The sequence below is a fragment of the Ambystoma mexicanum genome, chromosome 9 (genome assembly GCF_040938575.1).
Source record: "Ambystoma mexicanum isolate Mex_15411 chromosome 9, UKY_AmexF1_1, whole genome shotgun sequence".
Taxonomy (NCBI): Eukaryota; Metazoa; Chordata; class Amphibia; order Caudata; family Ambystomatidae; genus Ambystoma; species Ambystoma mexicanum.
In genome coordinates, this window is record NC_090931.1 from 348841439 (window position 1) to 348867450 (window position 26012).

The following is a 26012-nucleotide window of genomic DNA, read 5'->3' on the forward strand; positions in this document are numbered from 1 at the left end:
TCTTACTCGATCTCTCTTCTGCCTTTGACATGGTCAACCATGCCATCCTGCTCAAACGTCTACGTGATAACCTGGGTATCACCGATCATGCCTTGGCCTGGCTGACCTCGTTCCTCTCTGATCGACCCTACCGGGTCCAATCTAGGTCCTTATTTTCCTCTATCTCACTCTCTACCCGTGGTGTTCCCCAATGGTCTAACCTCTCACCCTGGCTCTTTAACCAATTCCTGGCAACTCTCACCCACCGCATTGCCAAATTTCCATTGCTATGCTGACGACACTGAACTCATTTTCAGGCTTCCCTAAGCCACCTCTTCTCCTTCTCACATCTCTGACTGTCTGTCTGCTATCCATGAGTGGTGTGCCACCAACGATCTCTGCCTTAATGCCAGTAAGACAGAGATTCTCCTCATTGGCACACCTGCACCTTCCTTTCCTGTCACTCTCTGGCTGACCTCCCTTGGCCCTCTTCCTGCTCCCACCTGTGAGGCTAAGGACATTAAGGTCATCTTTGAATCCACACTCTCCTTTTCTACTCACATCTCTGACGTCTCTACGAAATCAAACTACCAACTGCACCTCCTCAGAGGTATTCTTCCATTCCTCTCCTTGCCCCAGAAGCTCACTGTCTCCAGAGCTATGATTCTCTCTATGCTGGATTACTGCAAAGGCCTCTTTCTAAATCTGCCTGCCTCTACTCTCCGCCCTCTGCAATTTATCCAAAACAGGACTGCGAGATTTGTCCTTGGCCTTAAGCCCAGGCATCGTATTTCTCCAGGACTGAAATCTCTGCACTGGCTCCCAGTGGCTGTGAGGATTAAGTTCAAAACCCTCTGCGTTGTCCACAAGGCATTCTGGGGTATGGGGCCTCAATACCTTGAACTCTCTAATCCTAAATATCTTCCTTATCAAGCTCTTCGCTCATCTGCCTCCAACTCTCGCAGGGTCAGTCGCTTGTCCAAGCAAAGATTTGGGAGTAGATCTCTTTCTTCGGCTGGGGCCTCCCTCTGGAACAGCCTACCTGCCTCTCTGAAAATTGAGGAGAACCATCTCTGGTTCCGGGAGCACCTCAAGACCTTCCTCTTTGCTTCTGCTTGCTCATCACCTCTCCCCTGCTGAACTCCTGGCTGAAACTGCACTGGTAACCTGGATACCCTCTGTTCTTGGGCCAAGGTCCCATCCCCGCCAGTTGCAAACCTGCTCTGTCCCCTGACAACCCTTGCGCTATGGGGCTGTTCTGTATCCCTACAGCCCCCACCAGCACTTGACACTCAATGTCTGCACTTATCCTTGCACCTGCCACCAGCTGGCCGCACCTCTTATTTATTGTTTCTATTTATTGTTTTTATTTATTTACTGTTTATCCTCTGTACTGCACCACTTCCCCTCCCCTTTTCTCCTTGCACGTTCCCCCTTCCCCCTCCTCCCCTGCACTTGCATGATTTCAGTGTCACCTGGCCTACTAAGATCATTGTCTCTGTCTACCCGCTGTTCCCCTCCCTTGCCTAGTCGCGCCTTGAAACACTTGTGTATAGGCAGGTTATGAATGCCATATCTGATTCATCATATCATATCATATCATATTGGGTTGGGCAAAGCCATGTAGGCATTTACAGATCATTAGTAGGAGTTTGAAGAGACAGTGACTCAAGGGTTCGATATGTAAGTACCCGCCTGTACATAATGAATGCAGATAGTCACTTTACAAACCCTACCTCTCTCTCTCTCTCTCTCTCTCTAAAATTGCCTCCTGTTAAGAGCTTTAACTGCCCCTTGGTCGGGACATGATGGTCAGACAAGTCGGCACATTTGCCAGGCACCAAGGGAAGGTTTATTATACTTTGTACTTTTTTGTCCAGTCTCTGATTGTTTCAGAAGGAAGAACAGGAAATTAATCTTAAACGAATCTCCCCTTCACCAATGTCAGCCTGTGATATTTATTTTGACAATGGCGTAACATCCACGCACTGGATGGACCTTATTATCTTATTTGCGTACTGCTCTCACAATAAGAAAGTCCTTTATTTGTGCAACGCTCTCAAAATAGGGAAGTCCTTACATATGCTGTAAGATCATTTTCTATACTGTTTTTGTGCATATGTAAAAAGGAGCAAAGTCTGCAGAGGTTGTTCGGCCCTTTTAAGTTAATTGGGATTGCCCCTGTGATGCTCTTACTAATATCATGATTACAATAATTATGTTTTTATGAATTTCAAATTGTCTGTACACATGAATCAATAGGATTATTCTCTTTAATTTGTATTCATGAATTCATAGTGTAGATATACTGTCTGTTTTTTGTATTAATGGAACATTTTAGGATTGTTTGATCATTGTTAATTTTACAGTTGAATAAACATTTGATTGATTCATTGATTGAGAGAGCGTCTTTGCCTGGAGAGACATCCTGTGTGGTGATGGTAGGAAGACGTGGGCAGGATCTGGGTAGGTTGAAAAGGGTGTGTGTCACAAAGGTGAGGACTTTGCTGCGGGGAGAAGTAGAGTCGAGGGGCACACCAATAGGTGGGCTTATGAAATTGACTAGTTTTGTAAATTCAAGATGAGAGATAAGGGTTTTAAATGAGCGGTGTGGGAGATTTAGTAGGTTGACTAGCTGAGGCCATGAAGAACTGAACAAGCTTCTGATCGCTGTCTGAGTGGGGAAGGCATTGGAAGCAGAGAGAAGGATGACTTCTGTCTTTGAAGGGATGAACATGAGGCAGCAGAGAGCCATCCATTGGCAGATCACAGTTAGGAAGAGGGTTATGTATTCGTAGTTTTGTAGGGGTGAAGCAAGGAAATTAGGAGAATATCTGAGTATTGTCAGGGAAGAGGTGATAGTAAACGTTAAAGGAGGAAATTAGTTGGTTGAAGGGTAATTGGCCCTTAAGGAATGCCCAGGGGGAGAGTTATTTGTGAGGGGTTATTGGGTCTCATGAGATGGAGAAGAAGTGGTCAGTGAGATAAGGGGATACCCAGTTGAGTAAAGCGTCCTTGAATCCAAGGATGTACAGAGTGTAAAGGATAGAGGGATGATCCAGTGTGTCAAAGGCAGTGGAAAGCTCCAGAAGGATAAAGAAGGAGAGGTGAGAGTGTTGGCAGTGGTAAGGGAATTGGCGACATGGATGAGATCAGACTCAATGGAGTTTTTGGACTGGAATTCAGAATGTACGGTGTCAGCAAAGAGTGTATCTTGAGATAGTTGATCACTCAGTAGAGGATAACCCGTTCCATGAGTTTTAGAGTGGTAGGGAAGGAAAGAGACAGGTCTGGAGAATGAAGGGTTGTTGGAATCAGCACATGGGCACCATCAAGGAAAGCCCTTGGATTTTCCTCCTGCCAAAGGGAACTGCCTTTCCCTGATTGCCAACTTTAAAAAGAACCAGATAGTTGAGTGAGACAGACAGCCATATTTCATTCAGATTCTTATTCCCCTCAAGGAGGGCCTGTTTTCTTACCAAACGATTGGATCTGAAGCCCCATTTTCTTCCTCATAAAGCATGGTCTCTTCGGTTAGTCTCTGTGATGTTCTGTCAGGGAGTACACCAGCGGTGCACCACCCCAGAGCCTTTATTCAGCATGCAACATCCCCCAGATAAAAGGATGTGCCAAGGCCACCAATTATACTGGTGAGATATGTTCGCTCAGCCACTTACCTTTATACCCTAGCACACCAGGATCCGAGAGCTGGTTCACTCACGGAATGGAGCCATTTACCATTGATCACCACTTTCTAGTATCACCACCAAAGCTGCCTCTTCCACAGCTGGAATGGGGAAGGTCATGTAGCTATCACCACATTTCATCATTGGGACTAGCCCAAGTCGCCTAACAGTTCTCTGGGAAAGAAGCCTGTTCAACCTCCACGTTATTCAGGATGTTAACCCACAGCATCTTTTTGTCACTAGCTCACCTGGAGGAGCAGCAACATGTATATAGTCCTGGAAGCTTGATGTTTGTTTGTTTGTTTTGTTTGTTTATTTTATTTATATAGCGCACCAGGCCCTGGAGTATAAGGGCGCTTAAAGACAGGTTACAGAGGTACAAAATATAAAGAAGAAGCAGCTATACATTATGCAGAGAAGGTGTGCAAACTATGCAAACAACGAAAATTAGATCATGCAGTTAGGACATTAGGATAGTATGCACAAAATATACAATGGTTGAGGTCTTAGTTGGGTATTGGATTGGATTTAGTCTTGTCTAGTAGCCACCCAATGACAAACTTCCTGAACAGAAGGAATGAAGCGGCCGATTTGATATTCAATGGCAGGGAGTTCCAAAGTTGAGGGGCGAGGACCGTGAAGCTTGTGCCGCCAGCTCTTTTAGAGGTGAATCTAGGCACAGTGAGGCAGAGAGTGTTAGAAGATCTGGTGATTCTAGTGTTTGGCTTCAAAGCCAGTTTGTTGGTGAGATATTGGGGGCAAGGTGGTTTAGGGCTTTGTAAGTAAGGCAAAGTGTTTTTAGCTCAATTTTTTGTTGAATGGAGAGCCATTTGCAAGAAATTCTGATGGGGGAGATGTGCTCTCTCCTAGGGATATTTAAAGCTGCTTGCAGCGCGTTGTTTTGGAGGACCTGGAGTTTGTTAATTATCCCTTGGTCGCCCTAGCCAGGGTAAGGCAGCTATTAGTGGACAGAAATGGCTTGCAGGCTCTGATAAGTTTCCCGGTGTAGGCGGTGGTAGAGGCAGTCATGCTGACTTGTTTTGAGAGGTTGGTGTTGGCGTCAAGATAGAAGCCTAAGGTTTTCACGTTATTAGCGACGGGGATGATGTTGCCATCAATGGTGAAGTTGGAATAGTCTAGGCTGAGTTTGTGTAAGTTATTGGGGGAGCCGACCAGGAGGAGTTCCGTCTTCTCATCATTCAGGCAGAGGCCATGTGTGGCCATCCATGCCTGAATAATGGAGAAAATATTGTTAATCCTAGTGGCGTCCACCTGGTAGTTGCCAGAGATGGTCAGGAGGATCTGGGTATCGTCTGCGTAATTTGTGTAGGTGAGACCCAGATGGTCCAGTTTATCAAAAAGAGGTTTTGTGAAGATGTTATAAAGGGTGGGGGAGACGCAAGATCCTTGTGGGACACCACAAGTGATGGGGATGGGGTCTGCTGCAGCCGTGAGTGAGAAGACTCTCATAGTTCTATTGGCTAAGAAGGATTGTATCCACATGGCAGCCGAAGGGGAGAAGTGGGCAGCAGATAAGAGGTGGTTGCAGAGTATTTTATGATCGACCAGGTCAAAGGCTGCTGAGAGGTCTAAGAGGAGTAGGATGGCCACTTTTCCTTTGTCTTTGATGTCATCAATCTGACTCTTGAGGTCAACAAGGGCAGTTTCTGTTCCGTGTTGTGGTCGAAAGCCAGATTGACGCAACCCAAGCAGTTGATTAGATTCTAAGTAGTCCTGAATTTGCAGGTAGGCAACTCTATCAAGGATTTTTAGTAAGAAAGGGACTGTAGTGATAGGCCTGTAGTTTGTGGAAATGGCCGGGTCTAGGGATTGTTTTTTTAGGAGGGGGAGGACCCATGACTGTTTCAAATTGTCGGGTATAGAGTTGGTGGAGAAGGATAGGTTAATGAGTTTGGAGATGAAGGGTGAGAGGTCTCTTGCTGCGTCTTTGATGATCTGGGCAGGGCAGCTGTCCCCTTTGCAATTAGAAGGCTTGAGGGATGCTATAATTTTTTGGACTTCCGGTATGGTGACCTTTCTGAATGTGAAGCCAGTGGTGGTGTTAGTAGGGGTGGATGTGCTGGGGGTGGATGGGTTGCTGTTAGATAGTTGTAGTCGTTTAGCCTCAACTTTGGTTTGAAGGCTGCTAATTTTGTTGACAAGGGCCGATTGGACGCTGGCGCACCAGGGCTGGTCTTTCATGCAAGTGTCTATTGGAGGGTTGGGGTTTTCTAATTCCTTCAGGATGGTGAAGAGTTCTTTAGCAGAGGATTCTGCTTTGTCAATTCTCACATTATAGACTTCCTTCTTAGTGCGGATTATCTCTTTTTTGTAAAGGGAGGAGATAGTCAGGAGATTGGTTTTGTTTTCGACTGAGGGTGTAGTTTTCCATATAGTTTCCAGTTTGGCCTTCTTCTTTCTGAGGATTTTAAGTTCGGGGGTGAACCAGGAATTTAGATGCGCTCTAGGTTTGCCTTTGCGTAACTTTAGGGGGGCCACGGCGTCAATGGCGTTAGTCATGGCGTCATTGTAGGTGTTGACTAGGAGGCTGAGGTCCGCAGTGACAGGGAGCGAGTTGAGGATGAGGAGAACTAGTGGTGTGATGGTGTCCGCCAAAATGTTGTGCTTGTTTCCAGTTAGACAGGCGGGTGCGAGAGGGCAGTGTTTAGGATTAGGGTTGTTGATGCTGATGTCAAAAGGTATGAGGAAGTGGTCAGTCCATGCAATAGGTTGGGGTATTTTGCAGGTAATGTCACAATTATGGGCCGCGACCCAGTCGATGGTTCTGCCCTTCTGATGGGTTGGCAGTGTGTTGATTTGGGTATAGTTATGCTCAGATAGGGCGTTAGCGAGGGATGAGGCAGGAGTGTCATTAGGGTCATTGAACCCAAGGTTAGAGTCTCCTAGAATGATATTTTGTGAGAGAGGTTTGGAATTCTCAGCTATAAGTGAAGTAATATCTTCCTCAAAGGTACCTGTGGGACCCGGGGGTCTATATATTAGTTGCAAGGTAATTGTACTCTTAGGGGTGGTTTGTATTTTGATGGTGAGATGCTCGCATGATTCTAGAGGAGGGGAAGTGATAGATCTGAGGTCAAGTGTGGACTTGAAGATGAATGCTACACCTCCTCCACGAGCATTAGGTCTATCCGCTCCAAGGATAGAGTAGTTGTTGGGTACAGCAAGTGATAAGTGGGGTCCTGCTGCCTCGTGTAGCAATGTTTCTGTAATAGCCAGCAAGTCGAGGTTCGTTGAGAGGATAGCGTCAGCGATTTCAGTGGTATGAGCGACAAGGGATCTGACATTCAGTAGAGCTCCTTTTCAGAGATGCAATATTGGTAGTATTAGTACCGTTCGTATTGGTCTTCTTAATCTTGGGTTTTGTGGGCAGTTTGCTGGGTGTAATGTTGAGTCTCGAGCCAAGTCTGTTATTGCGGGTTAAGAGGTCTTGGTGGGCTGCTGGCCAGTAGCCTGGTAGATTGGACTGGTTAGTGTTGGTGACCGTGCAGTCATTTTTTGGAGGGCTAGGAGTGTTAAGAGAGGTACTGACTAGTGTACGGCTAGTTGTGATCGTGTGAAGTCTGTGGACGTCAAGGGGGAAAGGTGGTAGGGTGGGCAGAAAAGGTGTGGGACATGGGATGGGGTAGTGTCTTGGACAGCCAATTTTGGCAAGTCCATTGGTATATTGTTGTTCAGGACACAGAAAGGGAACATGATGAGAGTGAGCCAAGAGGGCATGCTTGTAAGTATTGGGTGGTAAGAGGGCTGGGCGCAGGCAGGCGGGCACTAAAGGCGAGTCGCAGTCAGGTTCACCTTAGCTGATAAGAGGCAGAAGGTATACTCCTTCAGATGTTGCTAGTGGGTGCAAGGTGGGCTAGTTTAGCTTTGGATATTATATGCAAGAAAGGCCAGGTTCAACTTTGCTAGTACATTGCATAAAAAGGGCTAGTTCAACTTAGCTAGTGCAGTGAGAGAATAGGCTAGTTCAACAGTGCTAATCAATGCAAAAATGGGCAGGTTCAACTTAGCTAGTACAGTGAGAGAATAGGCTAGTTCAACAGTGCTAATAAATGCAAAAATGGGCAGGTTCAACTTAGCTAGTACAGTGAGAGAATAGGCTAGTTCAACAGTGCTAATAAATGCACAAATGGGCAGGTTCAATTTAGCTAGTACAGTGAGAGAATAGGCTAGTTCAACAATGCTAATAAATGCAAAAATGGGCAGGTTCAGCTTAGCTAGTACAGTGAGAGAATAGGCTAGTTCAACAGTGCTAATAAATGCAAAAATGGGCAGGTTCAACTTAGCTAGTACAGTGAGAGAATAGGCTAGTTAACAGTGCTAATAAATGCAGCAATGGGCTAGTTCATCTTACTTAGTGCAGTGAGAGAGAAGGCTATATCCAACGTGCTAATAGTGTAGGAGTGGGCTGAACAAGTGTAAACAAGGGCAAAAATGAGCTTTGCTAATGCAGTGCCTGAGCGGGCTAAATCAGCGTAACTAGCATGATAAGACAATAGTCAGGTTTGGTTTCACAATTGCAGTACAGGGGTGTGCAGCTTAAATAGTGAGTTGCTGCCGTGCTTGGCTGGAAGTTGCTGATATGGTGCAAGACCCTGAAAGCATTAGATAGGGTGCAGCTCCCCAATGAAGTGAGTGACAAAGTTAAGTGGGTCAACTTGTTCATTCCCGTTGCAAGGCGGTGTCCGGGCGAATGAAGAGAACGATTATGTCGTGTGAGCCCTGTGAGGTACCGTTCAAAGGTGTCGAGCTGAGGTGCAGCGCTCCGGACTGGTGAAAGTTAATGGGCGGGGTCAGATCCTGGCAACAGTGGAGTGCTAGCGAGAGGGGTAACACAGAGCGAAGCACTTACCCTGTGTATTCAAGATGCGGTTGTAGATGGGTAGGGGTCGCGGCCCTCGGCGCAACGGCATAGACAGGCTCAAGACAGGCACTATGCCTTTGAAGTATGCCTTCGATGTGGGCCGGCTCAAAGCCTGCCGGCTCTTGGTTGGCTGGATATACAAGTGAGGGGCCAATCACTGCGCTCGCAGTGCAATGGGGCTGGGTAGGAAGCTGAAGAGGTGGCGGACGGCCATCTTAGAATGTGGAAGTCCTCGTGGCTTCCAATGGAGGTCGGGTGCACATACAGTGCAGAACGCGGCCGGATCTTGAAGTAAATGGGCCATACTGACGATGCCAGCGGCGGCGCGGATATAATTAATTATATCGCCGCATTTGTGCAAAAAACTCAAACGTGCTGCAGATGTAATCTATATAGAAACATTCAAGGTTGGGGAAAGAAGTCCAACATGAGATGGGACGCAGCAAAGGAGGAGTAGTCTCCCATGGTCAGGAAAATAATAAAATGGGACGAGAATTATCGCAAACGACCACGTATTCGAATTGACTAGACCCTGCACGTCTGATAATTCTGTCAAAGAGTTTTGCAATAAGAAATGCAGATCAGAAGTGTTAATTTAAATTGGCTATCATCATTGCATAGAGAACATTAAAAGCCATGGAGAATATAAGTTAATCCATGTGAACACTAAAGAGAAATTGGTGTAATAAAAAGGTAACAAAACAATGTTTTTCGATTGCAATTCTAATGGAGCTACTTGCTAAGGCTGCTGTAGGTTTGACATATGGTTGAATGGTGACCAGTGCCTTAGAGGAAAGGAAGGACAGATCGCTTGTTTGGCACTACAAGAAATGTCAACAAGTATATGAGTATTTGGGATGCCCTAACTGTCAATACTATGGAATATATGTTTGTTTTAATTATTTCCATGAAGCCACATTTCCTCTCTTAAAATGTCAAACGGTCAATTAGTAATTCAATACACATTGACAGCATGTGCAACCATTACACATTGTCTGGGTCCAAGCAATGCTTGAAGTGATGTTTCTCTGACGTATAGCAGATAATCATTCACTGCTCTCTCAACATATGGGCAACCAGTTAGATGTCTGAAGAGGAAGGAAATGGGATATTATCAAAGCTGAAATGGTATTTCCATGAATTTGAGCAACACAGCTGTGTTTTGTGTTTTAATATAACACACTTGCAGTTCAAATTCTCACACTTATTCTACTGAAAGGTGTGCAAAGAATTAACCAGAACATCTGGGATAAATACCAAGTCTAAGGGTCGATTTTCTTTTTACAAAATAAACCTGTACTAGCTCTGGAAGGACGTCTTTATTGCACAGGAGCAATACACTGTAGCCCATAATCTGCATACGAAAAATACACTGCAGCTCATAAACCGCATAGGAACAATACACTGTATCCTGTAAACTGCATTGGAACAATACACTGTAGAGCATAAACTGCATAGGAACAATGCATTGTAGCCCATAATCTGCATAGGAACAATACACTGCAGCTCATAATCTGCATAGGAACAATACACTGCAGCCCATAAACTGCATAGGAACAATACACTGGAGCTCATAAACTGCATAGGAACAGTACAATGTAGCCTATAATCTGCATAGGAACAATACACTGCAGCTCATCAACTGCATAGGAACAATACACTGTAGCCCATAAACTGCATAGGAACAATGCATTGTAGCCCATAATCTGCATAGGAACAATATACTGAAGCCCATAATCTGCATAGGAACAATACACTGCAGCTCATAATCTGCATAGGAACAATACGCTGCAGCCCATAAACTGCATAGGAAAAATACACTGCAGCTCATCAACTGCATAGGAACAATACACTGTAGCCCATAAACTGCATAGGAACAGTACAATGTAGCCTACAATCTGCATAGGAACAATGCACTGCAGCTCATCAACTGCATTTGAACAATACACTGTAGCCCATAAACTGCATAGGAACAATACATTGTAGCCCAAAATCTGTATAGGAACAATACACTGTAGCCTATGAACTGCATAGACACAATACACTGCAGACCATTAACTGCATAGGAACAATACATTACAGCCCATAATCTGCATAGGAACAATACAATGTGGCCCATATTGTGCATAGGAACACTACACTGCAGCTCATCAACTGCATTGGAGCAATACACTGTAGCCCATAAACTGCATAGGAACAATACATTGTGGCCCATAATCTGCATAGGAACAATACACTGCAGCCCATAAACTGCATTGGAACAATACACCGTAGCCCATAAACTGCAGAAGGAACAATACATTGTAGCCAATAATCTGCATGGGAACAATACACCGTAGCCCATAAACTGCATAGGAACAATGCACTGTAGCCCATAAACTGCATAGGAACAATACACAGTAGCCCATAAATCGCATTGGCACAATACACTGTAGCCCATAAACTGCATAGGAACAATACATTGTAGCCAATGATCTGCATGATAAACTGCATAGGAACAATACTCTGTAGCCCATAACGTGTGCTGTGATCTACCAGGCGACCAATTCTGAGAATAAGAGACAATGGGCCGCATTTCGAATGTGGCAGTAATTTGGTGGTAAATCTGTGCAATTAAAACCAAAATGACCACCACTTGTTCCTGTGGAATGACTATGAGATTACAAGTAGTGGACTTGCAGTATAAATCCTCGTGTCTGGAGCTGATAAATCTTCATTCGGATTTTGGCAGATTTACCATGAATGCTAAATGTGCCGCAGTAAATCCACCAAGTTATGGAATCTAAGTGGAGGATTTTCGTAAAGCATTTTGCTGAAAGTAACTCCTTAACTTCACTGCCAAACCTCATAGTACAGCAATGTGGCAATATGGTTTTGAAGTGGTGGTAACATAATTACCACCACTTTACCACCATTGTTGCCCACTCTAAGATATTCATAATGAGGCTCAGTGACTTTGTCTGATGCTTAGTTTAAAGGTAGCAATGTTAACTTGATGGTAGTGGATCAGCAGTGGTATTAAGTATTACTGGACAATGGAAAGTTGTATGGCCCTCTTAACTAAGAGTTTAAGTGAGGTTTGAGATATTTCAAGATATCATGCTGCTAAAAGCAGTCGTAGGCGATTGCCCCAATGTATCCAAAAGAATTCATTTTCATTTCTACAACATCATGCTAGCATATTTTTTAAGATTTGTCTTCCGCTCCAGGGTCATAACTTGACTGAAGCAGGTGAAAGGAAATTGATTTTCTTCTTTACATTAACACACTTACTGGAATTTGACTATAGTATGATATCCAAATGCTGATATAGGCAAACTATATGGCATGATCGAGCATCCCCGACAGACATCACTTATGGTAAGGTCCAGTGGTCTTCAAAATTTGAGCCAGTAACCTCTGATAACTTCATACATTTGGTTCCAAAGGGAATTAGGTGACTAGAGGCCACTAGCCCACTTATGGTTTTTAATTTAACTAACAAAAGGATTGTGGAGTGGGTAATCTTCTTTAACCTCAAGCGGCTACCCCCTGATACAGCTGTTCGCAATAACACTAAAAATGAAAGAACAGGACTGGAACAAGTGGTGTCTTGTGACTTGGTCCCAGAATAGCGGAACAGCCAGCACAAGCACATATTGATCCATTTGTAGTAACAGGGAATACAATTGCGATAGTTTTCTTATATTTGGTACTGTTATCATGAAAGGAATGGATGAGAGTACAGGTAGTAGATACATACTCCTGAAGGCTGGATCAGTATGGTGCCTGTGACCCTTACCAGATTCAAGACCATTTGCCATATTTGAAAACTGTTGCCGGGGATAGAACAATGTTGTTAAGTGAGCAACCCGGTTGACATCACAGTAGCCATTTCCCCTGATATAACACTAATGCGCCAGAGGAGTTTTTAAAATGTCAGAAATGTTAGAGAAAGATACCTGCAAATTCAGACTACCTGTCTTTTTATATGAAAATGTTATTATGCTGTTGCCAACATTATCTTAATTGTAAAAATGGAAATATGTATTTTAATGTATTTGAAAGGTTGATATTTTCAGCCAACCAAATAAAAAAAATTAAAAAAGACTACCTGTTTTGATTCATCAGTGACTCTGCATGCTGCACTGCTTCTATCTGCTTAAGGGACTGAAAACAGCACAAACAAGGATTGGCAAAGCCAACAGGTTTTGCTTTGTAATAGGCTTGGTGTAGGTATTTGCCAGGCACTGCAATAATGTGCTACCTCAACATAAGATAGCAAGAGCTGGAACATGGTGTGGGTACTTAGTCATACGAAAGCACAACCTGACAAAGGCCTATTTAATTTTTTTACACAAGCCAAAACTGTTGGATTTGTCAGTGTTTGTTTTTAACAGGACTTGAGTGCAAGGAACAGATCTAAATCAAGTGGAGGAAGACACACTTGGTTGAGATGGTTTTATTACACCAGTGCACACATTTCGACCTCCAACTAAGCTATTGACTCTTGAAAAACTGATTAGAAATAATGCTAGAAGATCAAAGTTTGATATTACTTCTTGATAGAGCTAGCTCAAAGAGAAACCATTAGTGTGTTTTTTTGTTTGGGGAGAGACAAGTAGTGGGTGGGATTGGATATATAGATTGGTATGGCAAAAGGCAGTGAATAGGTGGGTAAATAATCAATTATTATAAAAAAGACCCTTCTGGTATACACATTAATAGTAAGGCAATGTACTCACAAATTTCTTCTGAGGTACAATCTCATCAGTACATCAGGTATTAATAAACCTATGGTATTGATCGAACACAGGCAACCATCTTAAAACATTTTGAAGACATCTTTAATTCATAAGTATGAACTTCTTTTTTTATATAAAACACCTCATTTCAAATTTAACAAAGTGACAAGTGTGTCCCAAAAAGTGACTTGTGCATCGTGTATCGAAGTACAACAAAATTCTTCATTCATTTTTGTTGTATCATAGACACTTTATAATGTTGTGCACGTAAGGATTAATTCAGTTCATACTAAGCTATCACAATATAGCTTGTAGTCAGACCTGACATGTTTCGTTATCTTTGTACATGTGTAAAACATTTTGAGAACTTCTTCAGAGGATTTTCGATACCATATTGCATGAGCAACACTTACTTCTTTTTAAAAAAGATAACCACGAGGCAATATATATATATATATATATGTGTTAGATAACGAATTGTGTCGTCTTAGCTTTGATTTCTCTGTATTGATAGTACAAGTTGCCACCAGTATGTCTTTAGCTCATACTGGTGTGTCAAATGCCTATTAAATAGGCTATTCGCTGGTCTTGTGGGTGACCAGGCATGATTCATCAAGTAAGGATACTTCGTAAAGTTGCTTTACGCACATCTCCTATCCCAACTCTTTGTTTTCATTAGCAAAATGAGGTTAGTTCTTTGTTTGTGCAAGGTTAACCACTATTCAATGGTTCATGAGGTAATCAGCCCCGATCAGTCTACCCAGAGATATAGCGCAGTAATGTCCAAAGCTACTTCTAAGTCTTTATAAATAAATAATCAAACAACAGATATGCATCCGTCCTACATGTCATCTCCCTTCTAGCTGTACTACAAATAATTGGGTTTGTCTAATAGGTTTGTCTAATAGGTTTGCCTTAACTGCTGCCTAATAGCCCAAACTAAACATTTTGGCTAATGCAAAAATGAAATGCCTACAAAAACGTTAAATATAAGACAGAAGAAAAGATTGTTTTGTAGGGAAATCGGTAAAAAAAAAAAAAAAAATACATTAACCGGGAGGAACAACATTTTCAATTTTAATACACATTTTATATCCCTGGTATTGGTGGAAGGTACCCATCACACTCCTAATATTTTCTATAAATGAAGAATCATTGAATAACAGTGTTATTTCTTCCACCTATGTATTGATACTAAAATGATCACTCCTTCCATCTCCCTGCTTCCAGAAGCTGCATGTTTTGTTGAAGGACTTGCATATAAAGTGATGTTGAAAGTTTTACAAATGATGTAACTGCTTCTGTTTTAGGAGCAGTTTGCATGCATTTCTTTGTAACAATTATACTTTTTGGTAACTGCTATCTTTCCACAAAGACCAGTCATTTATAATGTTTATATTGCACTTTTTTGGGAGAATTAACTCAGCCAGATGCATGCTACCTCTAAAGCACTGGTTTCACAATTATGGTCAATTAATCTGTCTGTACATAATGTAGAAATTTCAACTGTGAAATTGACTAGAATCACATGTAACACCTACACATTTTGAGTGAACTGGTTAGCGTTTTATTTAATGTGAAAGATTGCCCTTCCGATTTTGTCCATGTAGAAACCTAGCCTCTTGCTGCAATTTTGCAGAGGGTGACACTTGACCAAGGTGTATACTTTTATTTACACAATATGTAACTTTTTGATTGTTTCTCTTTTCAGCTCCAGCCTGGTCAGAACAGTTGCAGAGACAGCGACAGCGAAAGTGTGAGCGGAGGATCAAAAACATCTCATCGGACCTGCTATCGCGAAGGCTTGAGTGATGTGAGTAAAGCATAATGTACACTGTTTTACAAAAAACACATTTTACAAAGTATAGACACGACCAAATATATTACACAGCCATATAGAAAACAAATTTTATTTTTATTTTAAATATGGTATGTTTGAAGAAACCTTGTATACTAATAACAACAATTATAATACCAAGTCACATAAATAGTTCACAAATAAAATGTAGCACAGACAAATAATACATAGTCAAGTAATTTTATTGACACTTAAATCTTATTAACCACCTTAGTGATTAAAAGTGATTTTAATATTTTTAAAACATCAGACCCAATCATAATATTATCCCAAATGTTTTCCAATAGTGGAATGATAATATAATTCATTGTGTCACAATTCCTATGCTTGGAGCAAGATACTTGCCAGTATAGGAGCTGTTGCTTTAAAGTTTCATATGTATTGCCTTTTAAACAGGATTTACATGTTCTGTGAACCTGTGAACCTGTGGTATATCTTATCATGCAACAGTGATTCCAAGGGTAGTGTGAGGAGTCAGGAATGAGACACGGACACATAGAGGTCCGATTGATGGCTATTGACTTTTATTGAAACACAAAAGGGGTTAGAAATGCCTCACTGTCCCTAAACTAAGAGGTAGTTCCCTCCCTCAACCAAAACTAAGGGTCTTTCAAGCCTCAAAATGTCCAAAGCAAAAACCGTCCCATGTCTGTAATCCTAGCCTAACCCTCACATTCTATAACTAAGTCTAAAGTGTGCAGGGAAAATGTATTTTGCTCCAAAGAGACCATGAAATAGTGAATTAGTGGCCAAAGTTGGGTGGAACATATAATCCCCATTGATCAGTGTCGTCTTCATCGTCCCAGTACTTGGCCATAAAGTAACTAAGGGAAGATCCATACCCTTTGTGCTGAATGAGAGAGAATGATATGGAGACATTGCATTATAAAGTCCTGGCAGGAGGGTGAACCAGGTGAAGAGTAAATCTGTAAGAGAGATTATGTTATAAAGTCCTGGCAGAAGAGTATATCAGGTGCAGAGCAGATCTGAGATTCACACCCATAAGGAGTAGTAAAATAGAGTACACAAGTTGCAAGAATGTTCAAGTTCAATCAAAAGGTATAACTCCAACACAAGTTTTCAATGATCAGTGAGACAATGAAATCTGGGCAAATGATCTTGTCCAACTGAGCACAAGAATGATTCAAGATCTTCCCCTTTTACATGCCATTGAAGTAGGGGCATGATTGCTGCAAGGAGTAATCCCTGTAGCTGTGGTAGAAGCACTGTCTGACTGGAGGCATGACTATCAAGGATGCTGGCTAAGGTTACCATTCTTGGATCTGGGTAGATAACACCATCAATGTTATCCAATTCTGTTGTGACTCCCCTATTGACTTCTGGCTCTAACTTATATAAAACACAGTTTAAGTTGGGTTATATGGATTCTGATCAGCTGCAAGTTCAAGTGCTTGAATGAAAGGCTATTGTTAGGCATTGGGGCAGTACTTGCCTCAGTGGGACTTCTCCTGTTTGATCAAGCACTGCCCTGCAGTTCAATCTCACTGCCTGAATTTGACATTCACGCTCTTGCTGGTCAGGATTGTATTCCCACCTTGCATAACTGAGATCTTCCCTAGATCTCGTGGCTAGGGTAAAAGAGGGGTGTGTTGCCTATGTCTGTCTTGGTTCTGCAGATACTGAGATAGCAGTGGTAAATCCCATGATTGACATCACTTGCCATGGAGTGCACCTAGCGGGTACACAGCACAGGTTATAGAAGATGCTACAGGTGTATTGTTGATTAAAACCAAAAAAAAATAATGTAACTCAGCTAGAAATGAATACATTGATGTGCTCTTTGATAACCCTACAGTGAAATGATAAAAATATGTACAAATTATCACACTATATGTTTACAGAGTATCAGATAACGCTTTAGATACTTAATTGGGGTGATCATTGAAAAAGACAACTGTCCATTCAAATCACTAGTTAAATATACAACCATTGTATTACCTTTGGAGATTACTCTTTTGTGATCAGTGCTTGAATGTAAAAGGGAAGTGAGACATATATATTCCTGTAGATGGGCACAACAAACAAAGATTAGTCTGTCAGTCATACCAGTTTATCCAGATTAGCAAAGAATCCAACATTATAAAACAGCATCATAAATACATACATCTAGTTTACCTGGAAATGTAAATCAGCAAGGATTAAAAAACAACAACTATTAAAACCATTTTCGTTTAAAAACACAATGAAAAATGTCAAGTCACATAGAAATGAATAGTCTGTATTTCAATGAAGTATGTATAGAGCATGCCATGTTAAAAGCACTGGCAGCATCAGGAATAGAAAGCAACAGCATAACAGCCTGTCTGAAACCACTACCCTTTAAGAAACCAAGCAGATACTATATCCCTATAAATCATTGAAAGGAGGGCAAAAAAAACACAGATGTGTTTACATTGAGAAGCGAAGTAGCACTCCCATGTCGGGCATCGTCAGATAATGCTGATGTTGTAATGTTTGAATGATAAAATCAGCAGAGCTCGCTGATTTTCCCCTAATGACCATTCAGATAACTTAAGCACCTTATTCTGATAAAAATACATTATTTTCTGCAAACATAGAATGCCTTGCCCTCTGAAGGAACCTTTCCTACCTGCCAGAGCAAAAGTGTGAAGCATATCTAACTATGTTTTCCCTCATACCAGAGGCCACCATTAAGATGCTTTGTTCCCTTAAATAATACTGCCACAGTAGTAGCCATGTTCAAGCCAAGGGTCTGGCTCTTCATCTCCCTGCACTTTCTCCCCAGAACAATCTTCACTGCAGACTTGGATATCATGAAAACCAATGTATCTCACCTAGGGTATTTGTGCATCACTATTGGTGTTGGAGACAGTTGTTACCAGTCAATTCTCTGCCAACCTCAATTTCAAGGACCTATTAAGGGACTCCCAGTCTGGATTGAGGGCAAGGTATGAGACATAAATCACGATATAGAACATAAGAAAAAGAGCTCTCCATCTCTTTGGACCATACCAAGACATGTGCTTGCATTTGTATTACTGTATTGGTTCATTACACACCTTATACAAATATGCTTATGCAACATTCATCTAAAACATGTGTCCATAAGAATGCAGAGAGGATAAAATGGTAAATAAAAAAATAAATAAATCATACAATAAGAAGATAACAAACCTAATTTCATCTAATTAGTAAAACAAAACCATAACATTAGTAAAACATGCGCAAAAGATTATTTCTATTATATTACAAATCAGCAATTAAGTTACATCTATCTAAACAATTGACAGATGCCATCAACAACGCTGTATTACTCCCACTAAAAATCCTTGACCAAAATACATCCCTATTAATCCAATTCACATCATATACAAATCTAATCAAAATTAACTGCTTTACTGATTGTAGGACTGGCCAATGAACAGATAAGTGTTAGAAGGTTTCCATATCCGAATTACAGTACCTACAAATATAATTTCCAATCATTTTCCTGCAATTTTTCGGAGTCCCGTAAACTTCCTAAAATATTGGCTATCTGGACATCTATTCACAAAAGGAGGAATAGTCCCACATTTCTTGTTTTCCAGGGCTTAGTCTTGAAATAGGTTATAGCTGCCTCTGCTGCCACATGTACAGATCCAATCTAGCTCATAAAGTTTCTTTTTTAGTAGTCATTAGCTTTTCTCCACTTACATTTATGTCTGACAATGCTTTATCACATTTGGCTATAACATTTGTTAGACATCCTGCATCCATTCTATTCAATTGCAACAATAAGATGTAATATATATTGTCTTCTGTCGCGGTAAATATCTTCTGGTACAAACTGATTGCACTCCAACAAACTAATGTGCGCATGGAGAGCAATCAGAGTTCATACCGTATTGTAGCCGCTGGACCGCAATTTGGTAGATTTAAAAGCCTTCCTCCAAATCTTCCCCTCCAGTTTAACAACATCATAGTCTTCTCAAAATGAGTAAACTTTTAATCCATACATGACTATGGGTACTACTTTAAGCCTATAATATGTTACCAGGGAATCAGTGTAAATCTACAGAATTTGTGAAAAATTAATTGCATTTGGGTTCAAATTGGACACCTCTCTCATAGATCTTGTCAAACACAATAGACCACTTTGTCACATTTAACAGATGGAAACCCATATACCTTGCAATTTGCATCACTTCCAGGCTAACACTGCCTAGTTTGCAGGCAAAGTTTTCGGTTTTCAGCCTAGGACCTTTAAAACACATGGGGACTCATTACGAGTATGGAGGTAGCCATGGTGCTATTAGCGCCATGGCTGCCTCCATACCAGGCTCCAATACCGGGTTCCTGCAATGAGGACTTACCGGGTCATTCCGACATAGGAGGACCCAGTAATTCCCCCCAGAGGGCTCACTGGGAATGGGGAGGGAGGTAATAACGGGCACATTACAAATGGCCCATTATTGCCTCCCTCTTCCCCTCGCAGGACCCGGAAAGGACGCCTGGTTTTACCAAAGGGAACCTCGTAGTTGCGCATCCCGTAATGAAGGGTACCTGTCCCATACCGGCACTCTTCATTACGGGAGCGTAAGCCTTGTAATGAGGCCCATGATGTTTGTCTTAGTGGCATTGATTTTTAAGGCATTAATAGCTGTGTAATTATTAAAAGAAGAGATAAACCTCAGAATCCTATTTGTGTTCAATCTAAAAGCAAAATATCATCTGCATAATTTAGCCATGCAATCGGCTCCCCTGCGATCTTTGGTAGTACATAAGTAACAGTATCTAAGTATTCACCCATATCTAATAGATATACTGTAAACAAGCAAGGTTCCAACAGTCACCCTTGGCAATGTCCTGTAGGTATCTCGTCTGACATACACCCACTCATATCCAGTCTCACCCTCAGATTCATATTCGCATGTAGGTGAGCCAGAATAGTTAGAAATATGGGATGACAATCACATGTTTTCAATCTGTCCCATAAATGTGATCTGTCCACCATATCAAAAGCCTGTGTGAGATCTAAGTAAAAGGGAGGAGAGTCCTTCCACTAAGCATATTCTATCAATGAATTCATGATAAGGTTGTTTACTTCTGTACCCATCCCCGTGCTGAAACAATGTTCTAATTATACTGGACCTCCTATAGCATTCAATGCCATCAACCACAGGTGTTACTTTACCACATAGCACCATTGATGAACATTGGCTATACAGCACACTGTGATTCTTTTGCAACCTTCACATCTATACCCACCAAGTCAAGTTGAACATTCCCCAAATCTATCAGCATCACATATAATGTTGCACAGAGATCTAAAGATCTACAGATCAGTTCTTTCCCCAATAATTGTTTACATATATATGCCCTCATTAACCCATAACATTAAAGCTTACAACATAAGCTTCCACATGTATGTTGTTAATGCACAGATTCCTATCAAGATGGATGATGATGCTTTAAATTACCTTTATGATGCTAAATGCCTTATCTAAATGCAACACTTCATTAAGACGGCCCAAAAAAGTCCCTAATCGCCCAGAGAACCTGCAGTCAATCAAACTTTATTTATTAGTCAAATAAAGCTGGGAGAGCATACAAGCATTAAAATCTCACTGCACTCGGCACATCCATTACAGACAACGATTTAAGTAGTACAATTCTGTCATAAATGACATCATCACATTTTATCAGTCTGCAAAATCCTTCGGAAAATGGGGATTGGTTAGTGGTGGTGGCTACATATACACTCTGTAGAGTTCAAACATCTAATTGGGTTATACTTTTCTGATGGCTCCTCCTGAGACCACCCCTATATTGATAAAGGTTAAACTATGTCATCTCATTGTCGAGGGGTTGCTTGGCATATAACGTAATGGGCGGCATAACACCAGGGACTCTGATAGGTTAGCTTCCTGCTACCCGACCTTGGACAATTGACAGGTCGTCAAGTCATGAGTCAGATGGAAAGTAGGTGGAGAGAGGTCAACAGGTTTCTTTTCTTCCAATTGTAAAAGTTACTATCCCTTAGTCCTAGGCCATGAGCCAGCGTGGACTTTTAGTACTTGGCCTTGTGCGACGCCTCCTGTTTGTGCGTACGTGTAGGGAGTAAGGCAGGTGTTCTATCTGTAGTAATGAATAGACAACGTTTTAAAAGTATGGGTCACATGTGATGGAATCCTGTTTGGGATAGATGCATCATGTATTTATTGAGAATTTAGTCAATATTAATGTACGTGTTGTATTTTATGTTGCCACTGGAGACACTCTCGAGTTATTCTTCATGGAGTCTTTTGCCTTATTGCCTTGGGTTGTTAACTACTGTGTGAGCTCTGCACTGATCTGTATTTCTGTGGATTTAGCATTTTGAGTTCTCTACAAGTGTTGGGGCCTTTGTTTATTTAAAATCATGCCGCAGCTTACATTTTGGAAAAGATAGCCCCATTGTACTTGTTTTTCTATGTTATTGAGCAGTATTTGCGTGTCTTCCATGTTACAACCAGCTTATACATCAGTTTTGTGAGTGTTCTTTATGTCTAGTGGATTCTGTGTTAGTAATCTTCATGTATAAATGCATATATTACCTATTGTATGTGTTCTTCATGTTCAGTGCACATTTGCTTTGTGTCCAAATGCATGCACATGTATTGTTACAATGTGAGCTTGACTCTTTTTGCCATCTCCGACTTAGGATGGTTCCATATCCTGCTGTACCCAGCTGGGATACGGGCAGTACAGTTGTCTTAGTGAATAACGTTTCGTACCTGTGTGGTGGACTGGGGCAGAGACAGAAGCTATGGATGATGTATTCATCTGCCTCTCAACAACTTCATGCACAGATAATAATAATAATTTTGCATTTATATAGCGTTACGAACCCTCAGGCATCTGAGCGCTGCTAATTATTTCCCACGGTGTGTGGTGCTCATTTAGCAACCTCGGAAGGATGAAAGGCTGAGTTTGGCCCTGCCGGAATTCGAACCTGCATCAGCAGGCTCTGCACGCATGTCAAAGCGAGCGCGCTACTCGCTGTGCTAACTGACCTGCTTTTTTGTTAAAGTGTACAAAAACGGTCCCTATCTTAATGGGCATTTAACAGATGCTGCGTCTTTGCCAAGGAGACCTCTTACCTCTTTCTTTTAGGCACCACCTCTTTCACCTATGCTTTACATTATATTTTCTATTCATTAAAATGGCGCTCCCAACCCTGAGGTATCTGGACGCAGATCTGAAGGACATCCATAAATCGGCTGAGCCACCTTCCTAGGCGTCCCTTCCATTCTGAAACCCCCTCGCGTGTTTTCCCTTCTGGCCCTCAATGGCGTAACATCCTCCATGGATTACAGCAACAAGCCCAACAGCAACCTGGAAAAATAAAGGAAAAAACAAAGTCATGCCACCTGAACCTCCTTTTGCCAGAACTGGATTGAGCACAGCATGACTACACTGAAGGACTGTCATTGCCATGCTATACAGCAAAGACATCCCATTTACCAACTATGCTTGTACCTGAAGCCCTAAATGGCAGCACAAAAGGCTACATCCATATGATAGTGAAACCGTTCCAGGCTGTTCTTGAAGACCTATATGGCAGCACAAAATGGTACATTTTCATGATAGTGAAACATTGCCAGGCTCCTAGGTGCCTCAGATCACCCAAACCGACTTTTCCATAATCTGCCAAACTAAATTAAAGAACTCTGTTGGCAGAACATTTCAATCAGACATCAGCCTGTAAACTGAACACGTGATACAGCTGAGAACAGGGGTGGAGTTTCTGAAGACTCATTTCCTCCATCTCTGCTTAAGCTACATCACTCTGGAGTACCTCCTTTTCAATCGACTGCTTACTATGAGTCAGCCACCCTGTAACAGCCCCTTCACTTATTGCCACTGGGAAAGTGATCCACGTGGGTCCTGGGCAACTTGAGGCTTTCCCCCCACTCCTTCAATTCATTTAATATTTAGGAGACTGGCGTGTACTATTGGAGCAAATGTCACTCTCTAGCTGTGCTAGCCATAGTCTCACAGTTGATCTGGATGGTTTTCTCTGATACTTGGCCCTTCCTTGTGTACAATGTTTATAAAGTGACTCGAAGCAGCAAAGAGGCAGCAAATAACATTTTACAACCCCACCGCCCCCCCCCAGAAAAAAAAAATAAAACACATTTGAACAGACTATTTTATATGGTATTTTACGTTTGCCCAAGTCAAGGAAACTGCTATTCTTTATGAAAAAGCCAAGACATGAGTGTGTCTAATGGCAGTCAGTGCATTATAATTTGATTAAGGAATCTGGGATATTTTCAATGATACACTGCATGACATATTGTGGGCAAATCAACCAATTCATATGTGCGTAAATGTAATTCATAAACCCCGGGAAGGGCTGGTGTTGGCACAACTGCATATTTAATTATCCCTCAAAGTGTGACAGGGCCAGGGGAAAGCAGGAGGTGTGGGGCGGAGCAGGGGTCTGGCTTCAGGACCGCCCAGTTGGAGATGGTTACAGGGGTGACGCCAGAAATGGCCAGGAAGGAACAGGGGGGTATAAGGGTGAGCTTGCTGGAGGCGGACTTCTTCGAGCAGCCTCCGGTTGCTCTTATGTTTGTGGTCTTCAGGCCTAGATCCATCTAACTCTTGGATACTAAATCAGATAATAATTCTTCCCAATAATAATAATTCCCATTAAAGGTGCCATTAATCTGGGGAAGATCAACGTTTTCTTACAAACGTGTTCTTCTGATGTAAAGTTCTCAAACATCTAACAATCTACTCATGTAATTTCAAAATGGCATATGTAACATCAAGAAATGAACACTGCATGCCTGTACTAACCAGTTTGGACACTTGATCATCTTAACCATGTGTATACATTCATTGTGATCCACTTGTCGCAATAACATCATAGGATAGGATAAGTCATTTATAACGTGCCTCTGTACAAGTGTTTCTAGGTGCAACAAGATAGGGGGTTGGGGGGGACAGAAGGAGGACAAAAGAACGATCTTACAACGCCTTTATGTCATTCAGATCGCGCAAGTGGGGGATAGAGGGAGGGGAGAAGTGCTGGGTGGGCGGGGGAGAAGTGCAGGTAATTCAATAAGTGCTGCCGGAGGGCGGCTCATAACTGCAGAGTAAAGGGATTGTAGGGTTGCAGATGCAGACCCTTAAGTGTTGGGGAGTCCAAAGGTAGTGTGAGGGCAACTGCACATGCAGGAGCCTGGGCCTAAGTTCAGTGGGTGGCCAGGTGACCAGTGCGCTGAGTAGTCAGGGACATTAAGAATGTAGCAGTGACACCTCTACTAAAAGAAGCAGGACTGGACCCTTTAGATGCCACTAATCTCAGGCCCATTACAAATACTTTGTTTTTTCTTAAACTCATTGACAAAGTAGCCACGGTGCAGCTCAAAGCTCATGCCTACATTGCCGGCATTCTACATGAAAAACAGTCTGGGTTTAGGAGCTTCCATGGTACGGAGAGTGTTCTTCTCGACCTCCAGACACACATGCTCTCAAAATTGGAACATGGCAAGTCGGGGCTGCTGATGTTACTAGATCTATCAGCAGCTTTCGACTTGCTAGATCATAAAATCCTGTTGGAGCGTATGGCTACAGTTGGAGGACTCTCGCCAGAGGCAATTACATGGCTCAGATCCTTTCTGGAGGGCCGTCTCTCGCGATTTTATTGGGGTGACAATGCCTCTGATGTGGAAACCATCGTATGTGGGGTGCCACAGGGGGCTTGTCTTTCCCCTTTGCTATTCAACATTTATATTCTAACATTGTGTAACGAGTTGACACTGATAGATGTTTTTTTTCTGCAATTATGCAGATGATTTTCGACTGGTCCTAGAAATCACCGGGTCCACGAGAAGGATCAGCTATTGCTGGATACAATCTACCTGACCATCAAAGGATGGATGTCAATCAACTGGCTCTGTTTAAATGCAGCCAAGAGAGAGCTTATGCTGTTTGGTCCAAGACTCGCAAGAGCAGGCCTTAGCCAGAAGTATTCCAACTTTATCGTTGATGGCAGCCAAATAAAGGTTGTGCCCAAAGTTAAGACTCTCGGCACCTACATGGAGGAAAGCCTGGATTGCAATGCCCATGTAGCTGCTATCAAAAATAAAACTAATTATCATCTCAAGGTGCTACGGCAAATTGCCCCCTTAATTTCAATAGAAAATAGAACTAAGCTGGTGAGGGCCGTGATCCTCCCTTAAGGTGATTACTGGAACGCCCTACTGAGAGGTGCTACCAGGTCAGATGTCCAAGAACTACAAAAAATTCAAAATTCAGCCACACGTATCATCTTTCAGATGAAACGATTGGAACCAAACACTGCAGCGCGAAAAATATTACATTGGTTACCAGTGGCAGCTCCTATTCAATTTAAACTATTAACGACTTGCCACAAATGTATTTATGGGAAGGCTACTGTGTATTTGAAAGCACAAGTGAGCTTATACCACCCCCAAAGAAACCTAAGATCTGCTGAGAGCTGTTCTTTGAAACAACATCTGGTCAAACGAGCTAGGGACCTTGGCCGGGCTTTCCATGTTCGAGGGGCAATAGCTTGGAATTCATTGCCATCAATAGTACGTAAAATTGAAAACCATCTTGAGTTTAGAAAGCAGTTAAAAACAGTACTCTTTAACCAATACGACTGATTACGTAGTAGCTGCCTCATACTTCTGCCTCTCTGCACCTGGTTGCCCACGGGCTTTGGTGCAATACAAATAAAATAACATAACATACCATAACATCAGCAGGGGAGAGGAAGGGAGAATGCAGAAGTGAAAAGGAAGGTCTTGAGTTTCTGCCAGAACCAGAGGTGGTTCTGCTCAAGCTTGAGAGAGGCAGGGAGGCTGTTACTGAGGAAAGCCCCCCCTGAGCAAAGAGATCTG

At 42.2% G+C, this 26012-nt stretch overlaps 1 protein-coding gene across 1 annotated transcript in view; it reads left to right on the plus strand.

The window, feature by feature from the left end:
* The window catches only part of LOC138487326 (autism susceptibility gene 2 protein-like), a 2615289-nt gene that overhangs the window by 1704367 nt on the left and 884910 nt on the right, over positions 1 to 26012 (plus strand). The window contains exon 3 of the mRNA XM_069613925.1: positions 14983 to 15084. Coding sequence (XP_069470026.1) covers positions 14983 to 15084 — 102 coding nt within the window. The remainder of the gene's footprint in view (positions 1 to 14982; positions 15085 to 26012) is intronic.